The sequence below is a fragment of the Phyllopteryx taeniolatus genome, chromosome 14 (genome assembly GCF_024500385.1).
Source record: "Phyllopteryx taeniolatus isolate TA_2022b chromosome 14, UOR_Ptae_1.2, whole genome shotgun sequence".
NCBI classification, from domain to species: Eukaryota; Metazoa; Chordata; class Actinopteri; order Syngnathiformes; family Syngnathidae; genus Phyllopteryx; species Phyllopteryx taeniolatus.
Genome location: NC_084515.1, coordinates 16,669,608 through 16,688,511, shown reverse-complemented (window position 1 = coordinate 16,688,511; position 18,904 = coordinate 16,669,608). Strand labels below are relative to the sequence as shown.

Below are 18,904 nucleotides of genomic sequence, written 5' to 3'. Positions count from 1 at the left end.
TCCTCAATCTGCACCTTTTATCTGTAGTGGCACCAAAACAAACTACCACCAATAAGGAATGTTGAAGTTTCATTGACATTGTCAGAATGGTATTCATTCAGCTACGCTACGCTGTATGCTCGTTTTTGTTTTTGTTTTTTTTCTCTCTCTCTCTCTAGTGGTGTCGAATTTGCATGCATCGTACTGAATACAGAATATCCATCCATCCATTTTCCGTACCGCTTCTCGTCAAACTTCACACAGGCGGGGCCGGGATTTGAACCCCGGTCCTCAGAACTGTGAGGCAGATGTGCTAACCAGTTGACCGCCGTGCCGCCAATACAGAATATTTGTTACCTTATTTGGCTACAATAGAGAATCAAACTTTTAGGAACGGCTGTCAGTGTGCTTCAGTGCCGTGGCAATAATAATATGGTCCAATGATTACTTCACTAAGGGTGTCAATCAAATCTGGCAATTCTCATCTTTAAGGACATTTTTGGTGTGTGTGTGTGTGTGTATATAAGCCCCAAGTAGAGATTTAAAGCCCACTGTACGAGTGTCATTGAGTTTTAGGCAAGCCTCTGATGTTTTTACGTCAATGCCCGAGCTTCTCATTGATGAGTCCCCATGAAAGTTTGAATACTCTCTTTTTCAAGCTTGGAGGATTTCCTCAGGACCGCCAACAACAACAAAATCAGCATTGAGCCTCTGGGCTTTGGTAGGACGTGTTCTGACCCTGCATCTGGGTCACTCGGCAGTGGAAGCGAAGCCTTCTCAGATCAATACAGGCAGCGCGCAGATACGCCGCTCCGATTTAGTGCGCCCCGAGCCGAGTCTCTGATGAGCGCCTAATCTTCTCATCTCGCACTGCAGATTGCGTGGCTACTCGGGCCCCTTCCAACTGAACACAGGGGCGTCCTAAAATAGAACTTTTTCCTGATTAGCACCATTCTACTTTAGCGCTGACAGATGTTCAGCACCCCAGTTTTCTTCAACTTTGCGTTAAAGAGAAAACAATAAGGGTGTACTTGCACTAGGCAATCTGTACTGTGCTCGGGCCCACTTGACACAGAAAGTCTGCTACATTTCGCTACGGTCCGACGTATCACGCGATCCCTGCATTGCACGCATGGGCAATGTACAATACTGAACGTGTCATATCGTTAATGCTATTGCTGTTTTTCAGTTTTTCATGATAACAGCTGGAGCCGGGAAAGAAAATCAAATAAGGTCGATTAGTGGACTCCAAAAGCCCATGCAAGACTCTTGGCACTTTCCCGTAAATTCATCTACCGTCTTGCCCCTGACCTTCCTGCCTTGTCGTTCTCCCCGCTTGCGCACTGTTAATTTGTCAAACCGTGATTGTAATGCAATTGTTCTCTGCCAGCTATTCTTTCAGCGTTTCCTTTCATGCGACTAGACAAATCCATGGACTCAAAAGTCAACTGCTCGCTCCGTGACGCATGGGCACATGCGCAGCATAATGTCATGTAATCACCGTTATGTGGTCGCTGCTTGCCAATTATAGATGCTAACTGATGTGTTGTCTAACAAGGTCATCAAATCTCCATGGCAGGCTTGGTCACACGCAGGCTCGTAGACATGTCAGGAAATCGCTGTAATGCGATCAATCTTTGCCGGTTATTGATAACAAACTGACATCTTGCGTAATGGAAATAAACAAAAGAACCCGAACCAATCCACGGGGTCAAAATAGAAAAGGCCATGGCAGGCGCTGTCACACACGGGCAATGTAGGCGTCATGATTACTGCGCTCGCTCCTCTCGCCAGTTATTCATGACAACAATCACGCCTACAAAGAATCCACAGCAGGGAAGAGGAGAAGGAGAGGGCAATGGCACACACTTCAATTGGTGTAGTGTGAGTCATTTCTTAATGATGTCTGACTCAAGGGGCCATCTATCGCTGTGTTGTAAGAGTACAGCCTTATTTGCTCTTCGACTTTTCTGATGAAATCGCCTGCAATTCCGAGTCTGAGCCTCGACCGATGAGTCTCTTTTCGGCAGAGGAGCTCCGCCTCGAATAACGCGAGATGGATGTGTTCGCCCAAAAAAGACAATGACTGTCAAATCTCAAAGACACATTGTCATTAAGGCTTTGGACTTAATGGCGTTGCGTCACCGCACATACCCCGTCGCCTAGCCGTTATGTCACGTAAAGCTTTGCGTAATTACTTTTCATATTGGATGAAACTGAAGTATAATCCCGGAGTTTATGGCAGTCGACCCTTTTAGTCAGTCTTTCCTCTGCTCTGCCCCCTGACGGTTTATACTTGGATAAACGGTAAAGGCCAGGGTGTCCCAGAGGTGCTTCATTGCTCGAGAGTCAATTCCACACAGCCGATCGAGTTCACAGATAATTCAAACGTTCCTGACGTATCCTTTCAGGCTGTTCCCTTCCCTTTCTCCTGATCATTCCCACTCCGTGAGCTTGAATTGATGGGGATTTTGTGCGTCATCCACGTCGGAATAATCGTCTCTTGAGTCATTTGGATCATCGGTGGAAAACTCAAGGAAGACCTGTACCTTTGCCTCACCTGGCAGGCGATGCAAGGGTTCGGTCTATCATGCCGCAGTGCGTTACCGAAGGTTTTCTCGGTGACTGAGGTCGCAATTGCCTTCATGAAGATCATGAACAAGTTCCTGTCGTGTGCTTTGAGGCTTCTTCCTTAACTTTCGCATGATCATCCTCACAGATGACCACACCAAGAGCAATTAGTCAAAAGTTCCATACCGCCTACTCACCGAGCCTTTTGCTGATGGTTTTTGAAACCCGGTCTCCAAACTTCTTCTCCGTGACACCCTTTCGACAGCTCTTGCGCACGGGGGTCTAGAGATGGACGTTAAGAAAGAGCACACCTCTTCTGGCTTAGTCTGAGGGAATCAAGTACCCGTTTGACTCAATGCAATGCGCAACATTTGGTGGTGTGTTTTTTGTCTTTTGTCGTATCTCTCACAATGATCAACGATCCACCATAAAAAGCGAAACGGCTCATGTCATTGTAAGTGAGCAAACGTACACATTTCGCAGAGGCTCGACTCCCGATTGAGCCCGTTTGTATTATAGCCATCCTACTCTATGTGAAAGGATGGCTTCACTCGACTAAAATCGAGTTTGGGTATTGTGACACGCTCGCTTGGCTGCAGCAGTCTCGCTTGGACATTGTCACACCTTGTATGCTATTAAAATCCACACTGAAACGGGGCGAGTTATTCTAGGCCGTGAATTCTATGAATAGACGGCGAAGGTTCCTATTCGACCGTGCTCCTGATATGTAAAGCGCACAGTGTTGCGGCTCATCCTCATGACACTTCCTTAATTGGTTTTTACGCAACAAGGAATGTGATTTCTTCACAGCTTTTGTCTCACCCTCCTGACAGATGATGTTCGTGAAGTGCCTCCACGTTCGGAAGCTTATAAATCAACGTGCACGGTAGCTACAGGCCAGGTTGTGCATTATGCAGCGCAGCACAGTAAAGTGCTGTGGGAATCGTTCTTTGGGTTTTGTGCTTGTATCGCCTCTCTTAATCAAGGCCCTGTGTTCGAATCTTGACAAGACAACTCGAGTCCCTCTCGATTGTGCTGAAATCCACTGTAAGACGAGATCGTGACGATGGAGCAAGAGCTGTTCGGAACGGCGCTTGCACGATGCCGCCACAAAAAGAGGCGCTTGATCCACGAATGGGCCCGTTACCTTTCCGAGCACGTCCACTTGTGTGCCCTTCTGTCACTCTTCCAGTCACTCTTGGTGGATCTGTTGCAAAGCGCTGGACACGTTGCGGCATTCTAAACTCAATGGCTACTTCCCATTGAGAACATGTCGGAAGCCTCACATTGGCGAAGTGCTGTCCATCAATTCGTGGGCTCATGATGTCAAAATGTGAACGGCATGACCAGGAGGACTGTTCACGTATCGATTTGAATCGAACCAGCAAATGTATTGGTCGAGGCATGGATCAAACACCTCTTGTGAAATTTACACAGTTGTGCAAAAAGCACTGAAACATTGAAAAGTTAGACGGTTTCGGGAAAGTCAAAGGTTACAGTGCATTTTAGTTGGGCTCATGCAGCTCACCCGTGACCCGCGTCAGGAGAAGCGTTACAGAAAGTGGATGGTGGGATCATTTGACTTCCCTTCCCCGCTCACACAGCGCTGGAGAGGAAGATGTCAGTGCGACAGAGTCGAGATGAGCTGATCAAGAGGGGAGTGCTAAAGGAGATCTTTGAGAAAGGTGAGTTGCATCGTAATCGGAACGACACGGCCTTTTTACAAACGCTTTTTTTCTCGATCGGATGCGCCTCGGACAGCCGTATTCAAAGTAGCGTGTAATGAAAGGCACTTTGCAGCATCGGGGCGTGAAAAGCAAGTCTGTGGCATTCGTCCACAGACTGCTGCTAAGACGTGAAACACAGAATATTGCTTTGAATATTGCATGGAATAACTCCCGCTTGATCCCCAAAAGAAGGTACGTTTCAATAATACACTCCTGTATTAATGTCAATGCGAAAAGAGACTTTTAGTGGTGCTCTTTAAGTGTGGAGGAGTATTTGGGCCTCACTCAAAAGAAGAAAAGGACTACTATGGGGAATAAGGAAGAGGCGCAAAAACGATATTGAGTGAAAATTTGAGTGGCTGCGGAATCTTCAACAAGTTGAAATATGATTATATCACAATAATGTGATGATTTTGAAAAAGAAGCAGCAGATCGTATTAATGTTACGGGAAAAAGAAGTCGTCATTTTTCCAGGATAAAGGCGGAGTAATGCAATAAAAAGTCCTAATGTTATGACAATTAATAGTTCATCACAAGAAGAAATCAAATTTCAATGAGAATGTAGACTGAATAATAATTCGATGGAAATGGTTGCAAAGTTTCAGTGGGAAAAAAGGAATATGGGGAAAAAGTGAGAATTGTTGTCATTTTGTTTTCGGAAATGTACTATACAAATACAATGCAATATTAGTAACCCAAACATTTCAACTCCAAATTGTAATTGCAATTCTCCGAAAAATACTGACGTTACTAGGACAAAAAAGTCGGAATTTGAAGAGAATACATTTCTATTACAAGAATAAAGTTGCCATTTTGCAAGAAAAAAGTTGCTTTTTAAAAAAAAAAAAGAAAGAAAATTGTAATATTTGGAAAAAAAAGGTGATGATTTTTATGAAATTTTTATTTTTTTTTGAATTTACAAGAAAGTGTTGAAAACTATATTCTTGAGGGGGTAAAAAAAAAAAAAAAAAAAAAAAGACCTGTGTTTGTCTGTGCTTAAGAAATTCTGGCTTCTTACTATTTTCAACCCGATTGATAATTTTTTTTTCCCCTTGCCCCCTCCCCGCTCCGCTCAGCTACTGGTGAGTTTCGATCCTCGACGGACGGCGGCGTCTGCACCCGGGAGCCCCCCGTCAAGTCGTCCGTGCTCCTCGCCCCAAAGAAGTCTGTCACATATGCAGGCGACCTTCAGGACAACCCCACCAAGCCGCCGCTGTACCACAAGCAGCCGCCTGCTCTCCCTCCGAAGCCTTTTTCCCGCATCCCAAACCATAGCGCAGGTCAGCTCGTAAACCATTTTTTCGTTAAAATGATGTGATCAACATATTGGTTTGTTGGTCGATTTAGGAGAATTACACAAAAGCTAAATACTGACTTCCACTAAATTTCATAATGGTGTGGCTGTGGCATGCGGCTCATTGGAAAACCAAATCAAAAACCACCCACCGTCTTGGTATCGCGCATTCTTAAATAGCGGCCTCCACTCACCTGAGAGGAACAATTACTGCCGGTTGCGGTTTTTACTGGTGAGGTTTTACACACGCGGTTCTGCCAACACAAACGCATCCAAAAAAATCACCTGCTGAAAATCTACAGCCAAAGCACGGGCAATTAAATATGGTCAAAATGCGCTAGATTAGAGCGTTATCCATCATGAAACTGGCAAAAGAATTGGCAACAGTGGCCAGTTGATGATGTGGATATTAAGAGTCTCCTTAGGCTTCGTCACCTTTATTTGTACTGCTTTCGGGATTTGTTGCTTAAATTTAATGTCCAGTAAAACGGAACTTTAAATCAAAATCAAAATACAGAGTTTGTACTGAAGTTGGAATCTGCCGTGGTGTACCACTAACCGTCGCTAATGCACCGATAGTCATAATTCTAGTAAATACTGGTGTGGGAAAAACACTTCTTGGCCATAAATGTAAAAGATTCAAATGGGAGGGAGGGAGTGAGGGTAGGGGGGCCGGGGCCGGGGGCGGGGGCTTAAATATGGCGGTAACTTGTCCGAGCCCAGACTTTTAATTTGACAAAACATCTCTTTGGATCTGAAAATGGCACTTCCCATCCGACAACTTGATGGAGCTAAAGAAGTGCTGCAAAGATTGATGTGCCCAGTTTGTGGTGTCATATTCAAACACACTTACAGTAAGTTCTCACACAAATAATTGTGTGAAAGTATAAAACAATCAAATAAAAGACAGTGAAGTGTACCCGAGTCGGGCGCCGCGCAAGCTAGTTCATTAGGTTTTTGCTTTGTGGCTCTCAACGCCGCTCGAACGTGTGCGGCATTGCAGAACTTCCATTCAATTGTCCTGCGGTCAGCCTTGGCCGTCACGGTCAATCTGTCGGTCGGCGTGATGACGGAATTAGGCTGACCTAATTCCGTCATCGGGCGTCCGAGCTCCATCGGCTTTGTCTGTCTGTCCGTCTGAGTCAATCGAGTCGAATACATGTATGTGAAAGTCCCAATTTGCACTTTTGTCTTCCTCTTTAGATTCTTGCCAGCCATTGAAGTTGCCCTGCATGCCCGGGGCAAAATACTCGCCGCCCCTGCCGCCCAAGAAAGTCATGATTCGCGTGCCTCCGGGGGGATTGGACTGCTCCATGTCCCCGTCTCCGCCCCCGAATCCGTCCCAAAAGTGCGGCCCGACCCAAGTGATGCCGGGTCACCGCGGCGCCCTGCTGCCCTCGCAGCTCGCCGCCCTTTCCGCTTTCCACCAGAACCACGGCCATCCTCTGCAACTGCAGTACGGCAGCTTGCACGCGCCGAGCCGCATCATCGAGGAGCTTAACAAAACCCTGGCGCTGTCCATGCAGAGGTTCGAGAGGTTAGTCGCCGCCAGACGTCGGGCTCGTTAAAGACCGCAGTGAAACGGGGAGGGATTAGGGATCATCTTCTGGCATTCGTTCTGATGCGTCTTGTCCTATCATAATAAGATTCAATAAGTGGGCTATCGGAGCAGAAGCGGGTGTGTGGAATTCGGAGTATTTCGAGCTAACATTGACAGGAAATATCCCATTTTTCATGATCCATTTACGCGCATCTTGCGTTGGCAGATACCTGATGCATATCAGATTAGTATTCACATACAAATGGAGGAGATCTGAGGCTAAGAGAGTTTTCTCTCGCCACGCCGCCGTGCCGCGTATCCCAATGATCGCGCCGTCCGTGCCTTAATGCTGTTTCTTTACCACTTGGTTTGTCTCGAATCAGAGCCTAAGTAGACTTCGAGCAAAGCAGCGGAGCACATGCTGTTTATGAGGTGTTTACTTGGGTGTTATGTCAAGTGACCCGCAACTATCTAACCCTAACCCTGGCGATAAGGAGGTCGCGGCTGTCCAGAATGAACACTAGCACAAAATGGGCTACTTTATTTGCACACAGCGCGTTTGTGTGGGCACAGCAGTGTACGGCGTAGGCGTCCCCGCCGGCAAGTCGGCCTGACGGAACGCGATCAGCTGCTCCTTTACAAGCGCTCCTTACGATCTTCCTGTTTGCAGAAAAGGGGACAGAATAGCTGAGTTGATCTTACGTAAGCTCCTGCGCTGCCATCTTGTTGTCGCCAAAAGCCGTTTGGGCAGCGATCTAAGGATGTAAATGGTCATGAACCTGCGTACAATTCGACTGAGAGCCGGATATTGCTCATGCAATGGTGGGGTCGTCATAAGAAGCTCTAAAATGGGAAACGAGTCAAATCAATGGGGCGTATCAAAAGTGCATGTAATGCAAGGGAAGTTTTTAAAAAAAACAAAAAAAGTATTTGATACGGGCCAAACGAAGTGAGCCATAATTCTTTGTCTAACGCTTTGAAATGAGGTCAAATAATGCAATTCACGCATTTGGTCTTCCCTCCTAGCTCTTTGTTGCACGTCAGCAGTCAGTGCGCTCCTCTGGACAGAAGAGAAGTACCGTCGGTGATCATCGACTACGAGGATGATAAGGAGAACATGCCCAGCGAGTCCGACTACGAGGATCTGGCTAGCATGTACAAGGACGACGATGACGTAGACGACGACGACGACGATGAGGAAGATGACGACTCCATATTTACAAGTGAGTGGAGATGGAGAATTGGCCCTTTCGTTAAAGCGAACAGCATTTTTAGAAATGTGAGCGACCGTCCACGTGGTGAGGAAAAACCAATCCAGGAGACCACCAGACATCGGCATCCTAAATATTTGAATCGGTTTACTATTTACGATGGTTGGCGCCGACTCTTTTTCCGTGCAGGTCGGCGAAGTCATTTTCAACACACCCCGTAACACAGGATCCTCTTTTGTAGACATTCGGCAATTGGGCGTTTGCTGACTTGCTGATCGTTTTCGAACGATTGTCGTGGAAGAATAGCGAGCTCGTTTGCCTTAGTATTGTCACCTGAACACTTCTCAATGATACGCAATGTAGTTTTGGCACATTCCGGGCTGTCAGGACTTCTCGCGTCACCTGAAGTCTCCCGAAATACATTTTTTTGTTTGACCTTCAATGCAGAACGCCAAAATTTGTGCCTGCAGACACAAATGTTTCTGCTCTTGCTCAAGTGTGCAGAGCCTAATGTGTATTTTATTTTTATTTATTTATTTTTTTTATATAAAGGTTATGATGAGAAAAATCCAACAGTGCATTTGAATGTCTTAGGTTGCGAATTTGACTATTTTTGATTAAAAAAAAAAAAAAAAAAAAGTATACGAATCAAATCAATTTAGAACGTCAAGGCAATAATGAAAGCATTGAGAAACCGTGCGCATGCGTGTTACAGACACTTTGTGTGTGTGTGTGATAAAGATATAAAGAGAAAAAACAGTGAGTGAGAGGGAGAGAGGTAATTACAGTTAAAGAAAAAAGGGGGCGGGGGCATCGATTTTGGCGAGAGGCACTATCTTGGTTTCCGCAGGCAGAGATGAATTGAGACGCGGCGTCACCTTTTTGCGATAATATGGTCATGAAAAAGACAGTTTTACAACAGGACCTTGTGTGTCTTATGAAGTGTTCTGCAACCTTGAAGCACTTTTGGAACTTGGTGCTGGTGCCCTTCATGTTATTTCCACATCCATTATTCAGTAAGCTTTTTCTCTCCAACGCTACTTTTGGCGGATTTGCATTCACACCCGAGGCCTGGCCGTGTTGAATTTCAGGCACGCTGGCTCAGAAGGTGCTCCGCAAAGACTCGTTGGCCATCAAGCTGAGCAATCGTCCGTCCAAGAGGGAGCTGGAGGAGAAAAATATCCTGCCAGTGCAGACCGATGAGGAGAGGCTGGAGTCCAGGCAGCAGATTGGCACCAAACTCACAAGGTGAGGCACGCGCATATATGGGTGCTGTTAGTGTTGGGCAAGTAACGGGGTTTTTAATAGTTCAACGGGAACCCAAAGGAACGCTACATGCTGACTGAGTTCAAGACATGAGGATTTTAAAAAGCCAGTGTATATGTCAAGAGGAAATTGAAGGTTAAAATGCATTGTAACATGAAATAGTACTGCTTACTAAACCATTCATTGTATTAGTACAATACAGCAAAAACGATCTGTAAAAAAATGGAACATTCGAGGTTGTTGACCTTGTTCCACCCTTGACACGTAGACTGGCCAATCACAGCGCGACATAGAATGGCGGCGGGACACATTCCTGGTTTCGCTAAATCAAATAAAATGATGCATTTTGATTACAAAATAAAAAAATACAAATATCACTCCTTATTTAAACCGTAATTTTGGTTAAACAATGTGATCGGGGCACACTGCAGGATAATCTTTTACGGACATTTGCTAACTGTGATCGAACTGGGGTTTATATGCTTAAATTCGTCCCGATTATCGTTATGTTAAGTACATAGGCTGTGAACATGGAGTGATCTGTTTGTTAAAATACGACAAATGTATCATTATAACTATAGTGAATCATATTTGATCGCGTCAGGCTTTATAGGAGCTTTGTACAGTTCGTGAATGCACATTTTGGAAACTCACTCGTCCTGTCTGCCAAAGTGTGCGTTCGGTCTTAAACTTCAATTTCCTTTCCATGGAGCCGCAACAAAGCTGATGGAAATAAGAGCTTTTCTTTTCTTTTCTTTTCTTTTTTTTTTCCCTATCCAAGCACTTCTTTATACCCTTTCATGTTTCCATTTTCACATCCGTCGAGGATAAATTCTTTATCTCGCCGAAATGAGGCTCATAAAATGGCGCTGACCCAATTTTGGCAACACGTCATCCCCTCCCTTTTTTAAATTAGATTTCTTAGTTGTTGTTTTTTTTTACCCCCCTTCCTTCACTTGTCATTTCACCGAATCATCACGCGGCATCTCTGCCGGACTCCTCCATAGCGCTGGCTGCACCGCGTAAAGCGTCGGGAATACGGTTGCGAGCGAGGGAGGGAATGTTATCATCCGGAGATGCTGGCGCACGGGTCAGCGTTCCCCTCTGTGATTGGAACACGGCGCGTGTTCCCAGAAGGCCTTCCTGCTTTCTTGTCATGTTTCCAAAAAAACCAAACAAACAAAAAACCAAGATCCTCTCTCTTTGTGCCACTTTCACAGCGTTGTCCTATAAGATGGTTAAGCAAAATTGTTCATTGTTCGGCCACGATGTCTCCTACTTTTAAAGAGCTGCTTCACGATAGCAGAAAGGGACTAGGAAGCTTTCTGGTTTATCCCCCAAAAGAAAACCAACTTTGCAGCAATAAAATTAAACGAGCAGCTCGCTTTCCATTCTTAGAGTGGCGACGTAACGCAAATTTGTATGTCGGAATGCGCCGTCGTCTTATCGCGAAACTACACTCGCGCGTGGACTCATAATGAGTCGTAAATATTTGGGCGAAAAACACTCAAAGGCCACACATTTCAAACAATCAAATGAATGAAAATGAAAACTGCTGCATGAGCACACATTGTTACACGGCCGCACAATCTAGGTTATTGCACGCCGTTCGGAACCTTGACACGTAACGTGTTAGGACCATCAGAAGCTCCTGTAAATGAGTTCAAAACTAAACCTACAACAAGCCATTCACGACGTCTTTATCCTGATATACCCTTAGAAAGCCTTTTTGATTCCCGCTTTAAAAGATTACATTTGAAGAATGAGCAGCATAGCTGAATATGTCAAATGTGCCTAATCTTCACATCTTATTGTGCTATTGACTGTTGTCCGGTGGATCGGATCACTGAAGCCTCAGCCGAAGCGACCAGAAAAAAGAGGCACTGGCAATTCAGTTCTTTGTGCGTAGGTGTCTTATCAGCATGGCACATCTTGACGTAATATTTGCGCTCCAAAATGTGTCCGATTTGCGCAGCCCTGCTGCAGGATTTCTTACCGGATTCCGTTCAAGGTTCCTTCCGCTAAAGCCGTCTTTTGTTGATTTGGACGTATGCTGGGAGTCACTCTTCCTCTGCATCTTTCCTCACAGACATGCGAAGGTTTTGGGATAACCGCAGCTGTTCCCTCCGCCCGATGCGGCCACGCCGACAATACACTTTGGTAGCGGGGCGCGCAAATCCAGATGGCTGTTTATTTTTAGATGAGGTGGCCACAATGGTTCCGGTGCCCGCCGACTGCTCTAAAGCAGGGGGGCCCTGACACACTTGCTATACACATTTTAAGAGGCCTCAGAATATTTCCTTTTTTTGGGGGGGAAAAAAATGGATTAAAAATGGTTTTAGGGACCGTCCTCTTGAACAAACCTCCATCATCATATGTCTGATGGAATATTCCCACTCCAAATATACGAGACCCACCACGTCCAATTCAACAAACGTCAAATAATGTGCAGACTGTGAATATTTGGTCTGTTTCTCACCAGGCGCTTGAGTCAGAGGCCAACAGCAGAGGAGCTGGAGCAGAGGAATATCCTCAAACGTGAGCATTTACAATGTTTTACACTTGACACTTGACGCGCACGTGCCATCTGCCATCGAAATTACAATTGCACCTGAGGGGACCGTCGCTAACCCGTAAGCGAGTGTTTGTGGCAGATGTGTTGGCATCGTGCGACAGTTGGAATGCTGTTCGTATGGCAACATGCGGTGCACCCAAGATGCCAACTAACTAAAGTAGAGATTGCAAGTGCAGACCAATAAGGATTTGACATCATGACCAGGAGTCTGCTACAATTTCAAATGACAAGTGATGAAACGGTTGATATGCAAATATACGGCAAGAATGACAACCGGAGTCGCTAGGCTAGAGAAGTATTTTTCCAGTCCATTTTGCCTTGCTGCTGGCTAATATTGAAAAATGCTAATGAGAATGGATACAATGCTATCAATTGCTATGCTCATGTTCATCTTGAGAGCAACTTGAATACAGAACACGCTATTTCCCCCCTCTTCTTTGTCGTTTAGTTGGGCACCATTTCTAATGAGAATTGATCAAATCCTAATATGCTTAACAACGCAAGAAGATGGTAAAGATTTGACTTCCGATACTATTAGAAATAAGAAGAGATCGAATGCTAACATGCAATCATTTGCAATGCTTAAAATGTATCTAGATGCCAGCGCGCTAAGTTAGATTGTGTTTTACATTTTTCCATGGCGTTGGGGACTATTTTGAATGACAACTGATCAAATACTAACATTGCAAGAAAGAAAGTGCTTAGGAAAACCACTAAAGATTGGATATCATGGCTCGGAGTCAGATAGTATTAAAAATGAGAAGACGTGAAATGCTAATATGCTAACTTTGGGTCTGCTAACATATACGGTGGGTACAGATCCTCTTAAATTGTTCACTCTATGTTATATTGCAGCTAAAATCATTTCAGTTCATTTTGTTCTCATTAATGTACACACAGCACCCCATATTGACAGGAAAAAAAAAATGTATTTAGATGGATTAAAAAAGAAAACCGGAAATATCACACAGCCACAAGTATTCCGACCCTTTGCTCGGTATTCGGTAGAAGCGGCCTTTTGCGCTAATCCAGCCAGGAATCTTTGTGGGAATGATGCAACAAGTTTTTCACACCTGGATTTGGGGATCCTCCGCCGTTCCTCCTTGCAGATCCTCTCCACTTCTGTCAGGTTGGATGGTGAACGTGGATGGACAGCCATTTTCAGGTCTCTCCAGAGATGCTCAATTGGGTTTAAATCAGGGCTCTGGCTGGGTCATTCAAGAACAGTCACGGAGTTGTTCTGAAGCCACTCCTTTATTATTTTAGCTGTGCGCTTAGGGTCCTTGTCTTGTCGGAAGGTGAACCTTCGGCCCAGCCTGAGGTCCCGAGCACTCTGGAGAAGGATTTTCGTCCAGGATATGCCCGGACTTGGCCGCATTCATCTTTTCTTCGATAGCAACCGGTCGTCCTGTCCCACCCCCGCTGTTGGGACTGTGTTGGACAGGTGATGGGCAGTGCCACACATGCCACTTAGAATTAAGGCCAACAATTTCTATCTTGGTCTCATCAGACCAGAGAATCTTATTTCTCACCATCTTGGAGTCCTTCAGGTGGTGTTTTTTTTTTTTTTTTTTTTTAGCAAACTCCATGCGGAGTGGAGTGTTACATGTGTCTCGCACTGCCATCAAGCCCCGACCGGTGGAGGGCTGCAGCGATGGTTGACTTTCTAGAACTTTCTCCCATCTCCCGACTGCATCTCTGGAGCTCAGCCACAGTGATCTTTGGGTTCTTCTTTTCCTCTCCCATCAAGGCCCCCCCCCCCCCGATTGCTCAGTTTGGCCGGAACGCCTAGCTCTAGGAAGGCTTCCGGTCGTCCCAAACGTCTTCCATTGAAGGATTATGGAGGTCATTGTGCTCTTAGGAATTTTTTTTGTAGCCTTGGCCAGATCTGTGCCTTGCCACAATTCTGCTTCTGAGCTCTTCAGGCAGTTCCTTTGACCTCATGGTTCTCATTTGCTCTGACATGCACTGTGAGCTGTAAGGTCTTCTATAGACAGGGGTGTGGCTTTCCTAATCAAGTCCGATCAGAATAATCAATTACAGCTGGACTCCAATGAAGGTGTGGAACCATCTCAAGGACGATGAGAAGAAACGGACAGCACCCGAGTTCAATATATGAGTGTCACAGCAGAGGGTCTGAATACTTCTGGCTGTGTGATCTTTCAGTTTTTCTTTTTGAATAAACATTTCAACAATTGCGTTTTTTTTCTGTCAATATGGGGCGCTGTGTACACATGAATGAGGAAAACGATGAAGTGAAATGATTTGAGCAAATGGCTGCAATATTACAAAGAGGAGGTGTGAATACTTTCCGTACCCACTGTACACAACAAGAACCTGAGAACAGAAATGTTTAGCATTAGTATGGCCTACGGGGGGTTTAGGAGGAAAGGGTTCCCTGCCCACGTTTCGATGCATTTCCGCGTGGCTTAATTCCCCATTGATTGATTTTGGCGATAAAATACATGAGCCGTTTGTGTGCGCAAACAAGCCGCTTGTCCTTTGCCTTATTCCATCTCGGCCTGAGGTTTCACGTTGAGGCCGGCTGGCGGACTTCCCTGAGGAATCGGAGCCCGGCGTGATTGCTTTCCGAGCGCCGGCATACACGCACGCCGTATCGGGCAGGCGCGGTCCTGTTGCCGGGGACTTTCACATCAAAGTGTGATTTGCCAACACGTCCTGCTCCACCCGGCGGCTCCGCAGAGGGGACGACGTGGAAAACAAGTCACGGAATTTACCGGCCTCCTCCATCAGTCGCACGCGTGCGAGGCTCAATTGAACACGGAGGAGCGCCTGTGTGCCATATGAATAGTCGATGCTTTTTATTGCAAGGGATTTAGCAAATAGGATTGCCTTCTCGTCTGACGCTATTTTAGGAAAAACGGCCCCGATCTCGGCCCCTTGATAACAAATGCATCCATTTTAATGAGGAGGGTTGTCTATTTGAATCCGATCGGCTCATCATGCAATCATGAATGGGCAACAAAGGGAAAACTTTGGAGAACAAAGCAATCGCAAAGTCCCAATGATGTTTGAGGCTACACGAGCATATTCGCTTTCGTTTAGCATTGCTCTCTAATTGGCCACATTATGCAGAGTGCATGTTTGCTTCCCTCGTTAGTAATTGCACAACTGCAGTGACGCTCCTCCTTCTCCGCAGCTCGCAACGAGCAAGAGGAAATCGAAGAGAAGCGGGAGCTAAAGCGACGGCTGACTCGAAAGGTGAGTGAACGCAACTCAGCAAATCGTAGGCGGGCCGTTGTCGCGTGTGCCCTGGGCGACGCTCGTGTCCTCGTCGCCCTTGGCCGCGGCGGCGTGTCGGCTGCCGAACCCTTGGACCCCGCGGAGAAGGTGTCGAGCGTGTTCCTGCCAGCAACACTTCCCGCACCCCTGCAGGTGTCCCGCTCTCACCAACCACAAACAAAACAAATCTTACATCTGCTGCAGTATATTTATAGCTCGTTAATACAGCAGGACTTCCGAAGTCAAGTCTTCAATCCAAATTGTTCCGGGAGAATGTTCCTCAAAAGTGAAAAGCAAGACTTCAGTTCAGTGAGCATCAAAAGCAGTTCTGGGCAAAGTACTGTGCATACGGCCCGCTCTCTTCTTTAATCTGGCCCTCTGCGCATTGACATCAACAGTCCAGCAATATTTGTTTTGAAATGTTAGGATTATTAACTCGAACCTTTATCTCGAACTCATTGGTCAATCAATTTATTGTAAATAATATTTCTCACATAGATTTAAAATGTTTTAAAATTAATTCTAATTAATAACATGAAAGTATTTAAGAGGATGAATTAGTTATCCCCACTATTCTCTATCGATAACATCATAGTGAAAAACCATGAGCAAATTGCTGTCCCTTTGCTGTTTAGAACAGGTGCCACAAGATGGCGCCAAAGGACTACTTTGCTATTATACTGTTCTTTGGCACCATTCATCATTCAATTTCATTTCTAAATGTGTATTGCTATGACAATTAAAGTTTTGAATCTTGTAGCATCTTGGTGTGATTCGGAAATGAGTTTTTCGGTAACGTAGGGCTAGGTTAAAAAAATCCCCCCCAAAAATCTGCAAATTTGACAACGCTTGTCAAAATGAATACATTTCACATATACATGTTACATTTAAAAAAAAAATAAATAAATAATAATAATAATAATATTTTTTTGACCTCATGTACAAATGACCTGACCCGTTGTCCATTTAAAAAAAAAATAAAAAAAATCATATGCAGCCCTTGAGCACAAACGTTTGCCCACCCCTGAGCTAAAGGATGAACTAAATTCCTCCTCAAACAATCGTCTTACTTCAACTGGGCCCCGCGTGCGTTCTTGCAATTAAGTCACTAAATTCCTCAAATAAACACCAAACTTCAAATAGACCCCTGATACGAGTAACTAAAGGCCTTCTTAAATAAACCCTCACCGTCTAATAGATACCTGCTACTCTCTGCAGGAACGTCATTTCAGAACTCATCAAATAATAGACACCAACAGTCGTACTTGAAATGAGATACCGAAACAGCTCATTTCAAATAGACGCCTGATAGATAATCTGCAATGAAGTAACTCGATCCACATTTTGTTTTGCTTTTGAGGCCTAGTTTTCGAGAAGGTCTAAATTGCACAGGTACCACTTTTGGGCATTTTCTCATACACAAAATATGAGAAATGCTTGATGCATTTGAATTGTACACCTCAGTGATGAACATTGTTAGCTATCTTGGTAAAGACGACACATTTTCCATTGGGCTGCTTTGTGTTGTTTTAGCTGAGCCAGAGGCCCACCGTGGAGGAGCTGAGGCAGGCCAAAATCCTCATCCGATTCAGCGACTACGTGGAAGTCTCCGACGCCCAGGACTACGACCGGCGGGCAGACAAGCCCTGGACCCGGCTCACTGCGGCTGACAAGGCCAGTAGTTCTTCCACTTAAAGGAGATTTATTAGGCTTCGGTTGGTTTTCAAAATGAAAACACTTTCCAGGTATTTGAATAAAATGTCCGTTATATGCTTTTGTCCGAATACCAAAGGGGGGGGCGGGGGGGGCTGAAGTTATGCGGCTTGTTTACAGACATATTTTGGGAAATGAGCAAATATAACAAAAGAGTGACTCGATTGCGTTATTTCCGATTTGACACTCTTGGGAATAAAACGCCCAGAGGTGCTCCTGCTGCGTCCCCCCCCCTCCTTTCCCTTGGCTTTTGTGCCTTTTGAGCACGCAAGATCACACCCAAGGACCGCTCACGGGCGCTTTGACTGTTTTGATTACGCAATAGCTCCTCTTACGTAAGGGAGTAATCGGCCAAGCGGTGCCGCGGGACGGCGAGCTGCTGACATCAAAGCTGCGTTCTCGCATTATTTTGCCTTCCTCTCGGAGGAACTCGCTGACGACACGTGGCGTTTTAATAACATGACATTATCATGTCACGCGTGTCATTCTTTCGCCCTGAAATTTGATGACTTTTACTACAGTGACCCAAATACACTCAAATAGAAATATTTTCACGTCATTCATTTGTACAGGCGTTTGTCAAATTTGATCCATCTACTAAAATGGATGATATATTTACCAGTGTGCGTAAAATCAAGGGAAATGATGGTCATCGTTTTTTTGTTTTGGTTTGTTTGTTTTTTTAAAAACTGTACATGCCATACATAGTAGGTGTGTATTTGTCTTTATGGGAGAGTTTGAAACGCTCTAAAGAACTGTCTGAGATTCCTCCGCATTTGTTCAGGTTCCTGCAGAAACATGCACCTGTTGAACTTTGAACTTTGAAGGCGTAAAATGCATAAGAAAGAGCATACATACCCAATATAAGAAAAACAAGTCAGAGTGGTCAGAGGCGAGATTTGGAGTATCTGCAATGTAGCAAATTAAAAGAAATGTCCCCTTTGCTCTGAAACACTGCTTAACGATTAAAACCATACTGGAAAGCTACATATTAATATCACTGTCACATATTTGCTAAAGCCAGTCAAATACTGCAGAAGCGTATGTTTGTGTCACAGTGCCCCCTGTTGAAAGAGTTTTTGCACTGAAAAAAAAAAGGGACATTTTATGCACCCTGCCGAGAGTCAATGACACCAAAATGTTGATGCATGCAAGTATATTATTACGTATAATGTGCCCATTTTCAGCGTTTCATCACAGTTTCGGGGCACAGCAAATTGCGTAACACTTTTCAAAGAGGGAAAAGCTATAGTTTCGTTTTTGAATGTATTCATTTTTGTTTTTTTAATTGACACTATAGGTCCTAGTGCACAATTTCACCTATGTGTGATTTGAAGATTTTTATGTGACTCGGTAATTGTCAATTAATGCATGCCTGACTGTCTGCTGTGCTTTTGTCTTTCAATACGGGAAATACGGGACATTTAGTTTCTAAAGAAGAAAACCTTTGCTGCGCATCTCAATTGTGTGTGTGTGTTTGCAATTTGCAGGCAGCTATACGAAAGGAGCTCAATGACTTCAAGAGCAACGAGATGGAAGTGCACGAATCGAGTCGCCATTTAACCAGGTACTGTGCACTTTGGAAAATCCTTTCTTTGGATTGACGCCTCTCTGCAGTCACGTAACTCAATGCCTCCTCAAAAAAAAAAAAAACGAGTGTTATTCTCTGCGATGTGACTACAGAAGCACATGCGGTACTATTTGCATGCAGCATACGCTGGTTGTAGAGGTTTTAGCAAGGCCCCAAGGGGATGAAATGTATTGAAATGTTTTTTGGGGAATAAT

General features: G+C 44.9%; 1 protein-coding gene across 9 annotated transcripts in view; it reads left to right on the top strand.

Moving 5' to 3' along the window:
• The window catches only part of LOC133489515 (phosphatase and actin regulator 1-like), a 40,422-nt gene that overhangs the window by 20,120 nt on the left and 1,398 nt on the right, over positions 1-18,904 (top strand). For 8 of the 9 annotated variants that reach the window (XM_061798682.1, XM_061798678.1, XM_061798679.1 and 5 more), the window contains 9 exons: positions 4,155-4,235; positions 5,354-5,557; positions 6,775-7,108; positions 8,138-8,334; positions 9,414-9,570; positions 12,071-12,126; positions 15,324-15,385; positions 16,940-17,080; positions 18,610-18,686. In XM_061798682.1, coding sequence (XP_061654666.1) covers positions 4,155-4,235; positions 5,354-5,557; positions 6,775-7,108; positions 8,138-8,334; positions 9,414-9,570; positions 12,071-12,126; positions 15,324-15,385; positions 16,940-17,080; positions 18,610-18,686 — 1,309 coding nt within the window. Of the gene's footprint in view, positions 1-4,154; positions 4,236-5,353; positions 5,558-6,774; positions 7,109-8,137; positions 8,335-9,413; positions 9,571-12,070; positions 12,127-15,323; positions 15,386-16,939; positions 17,085-18,609; positions 18,687-18,904 lie in introns of all 9 variants that reach the window. The other variant, XM_061798674.1, reaches the window with a different exon arrangement.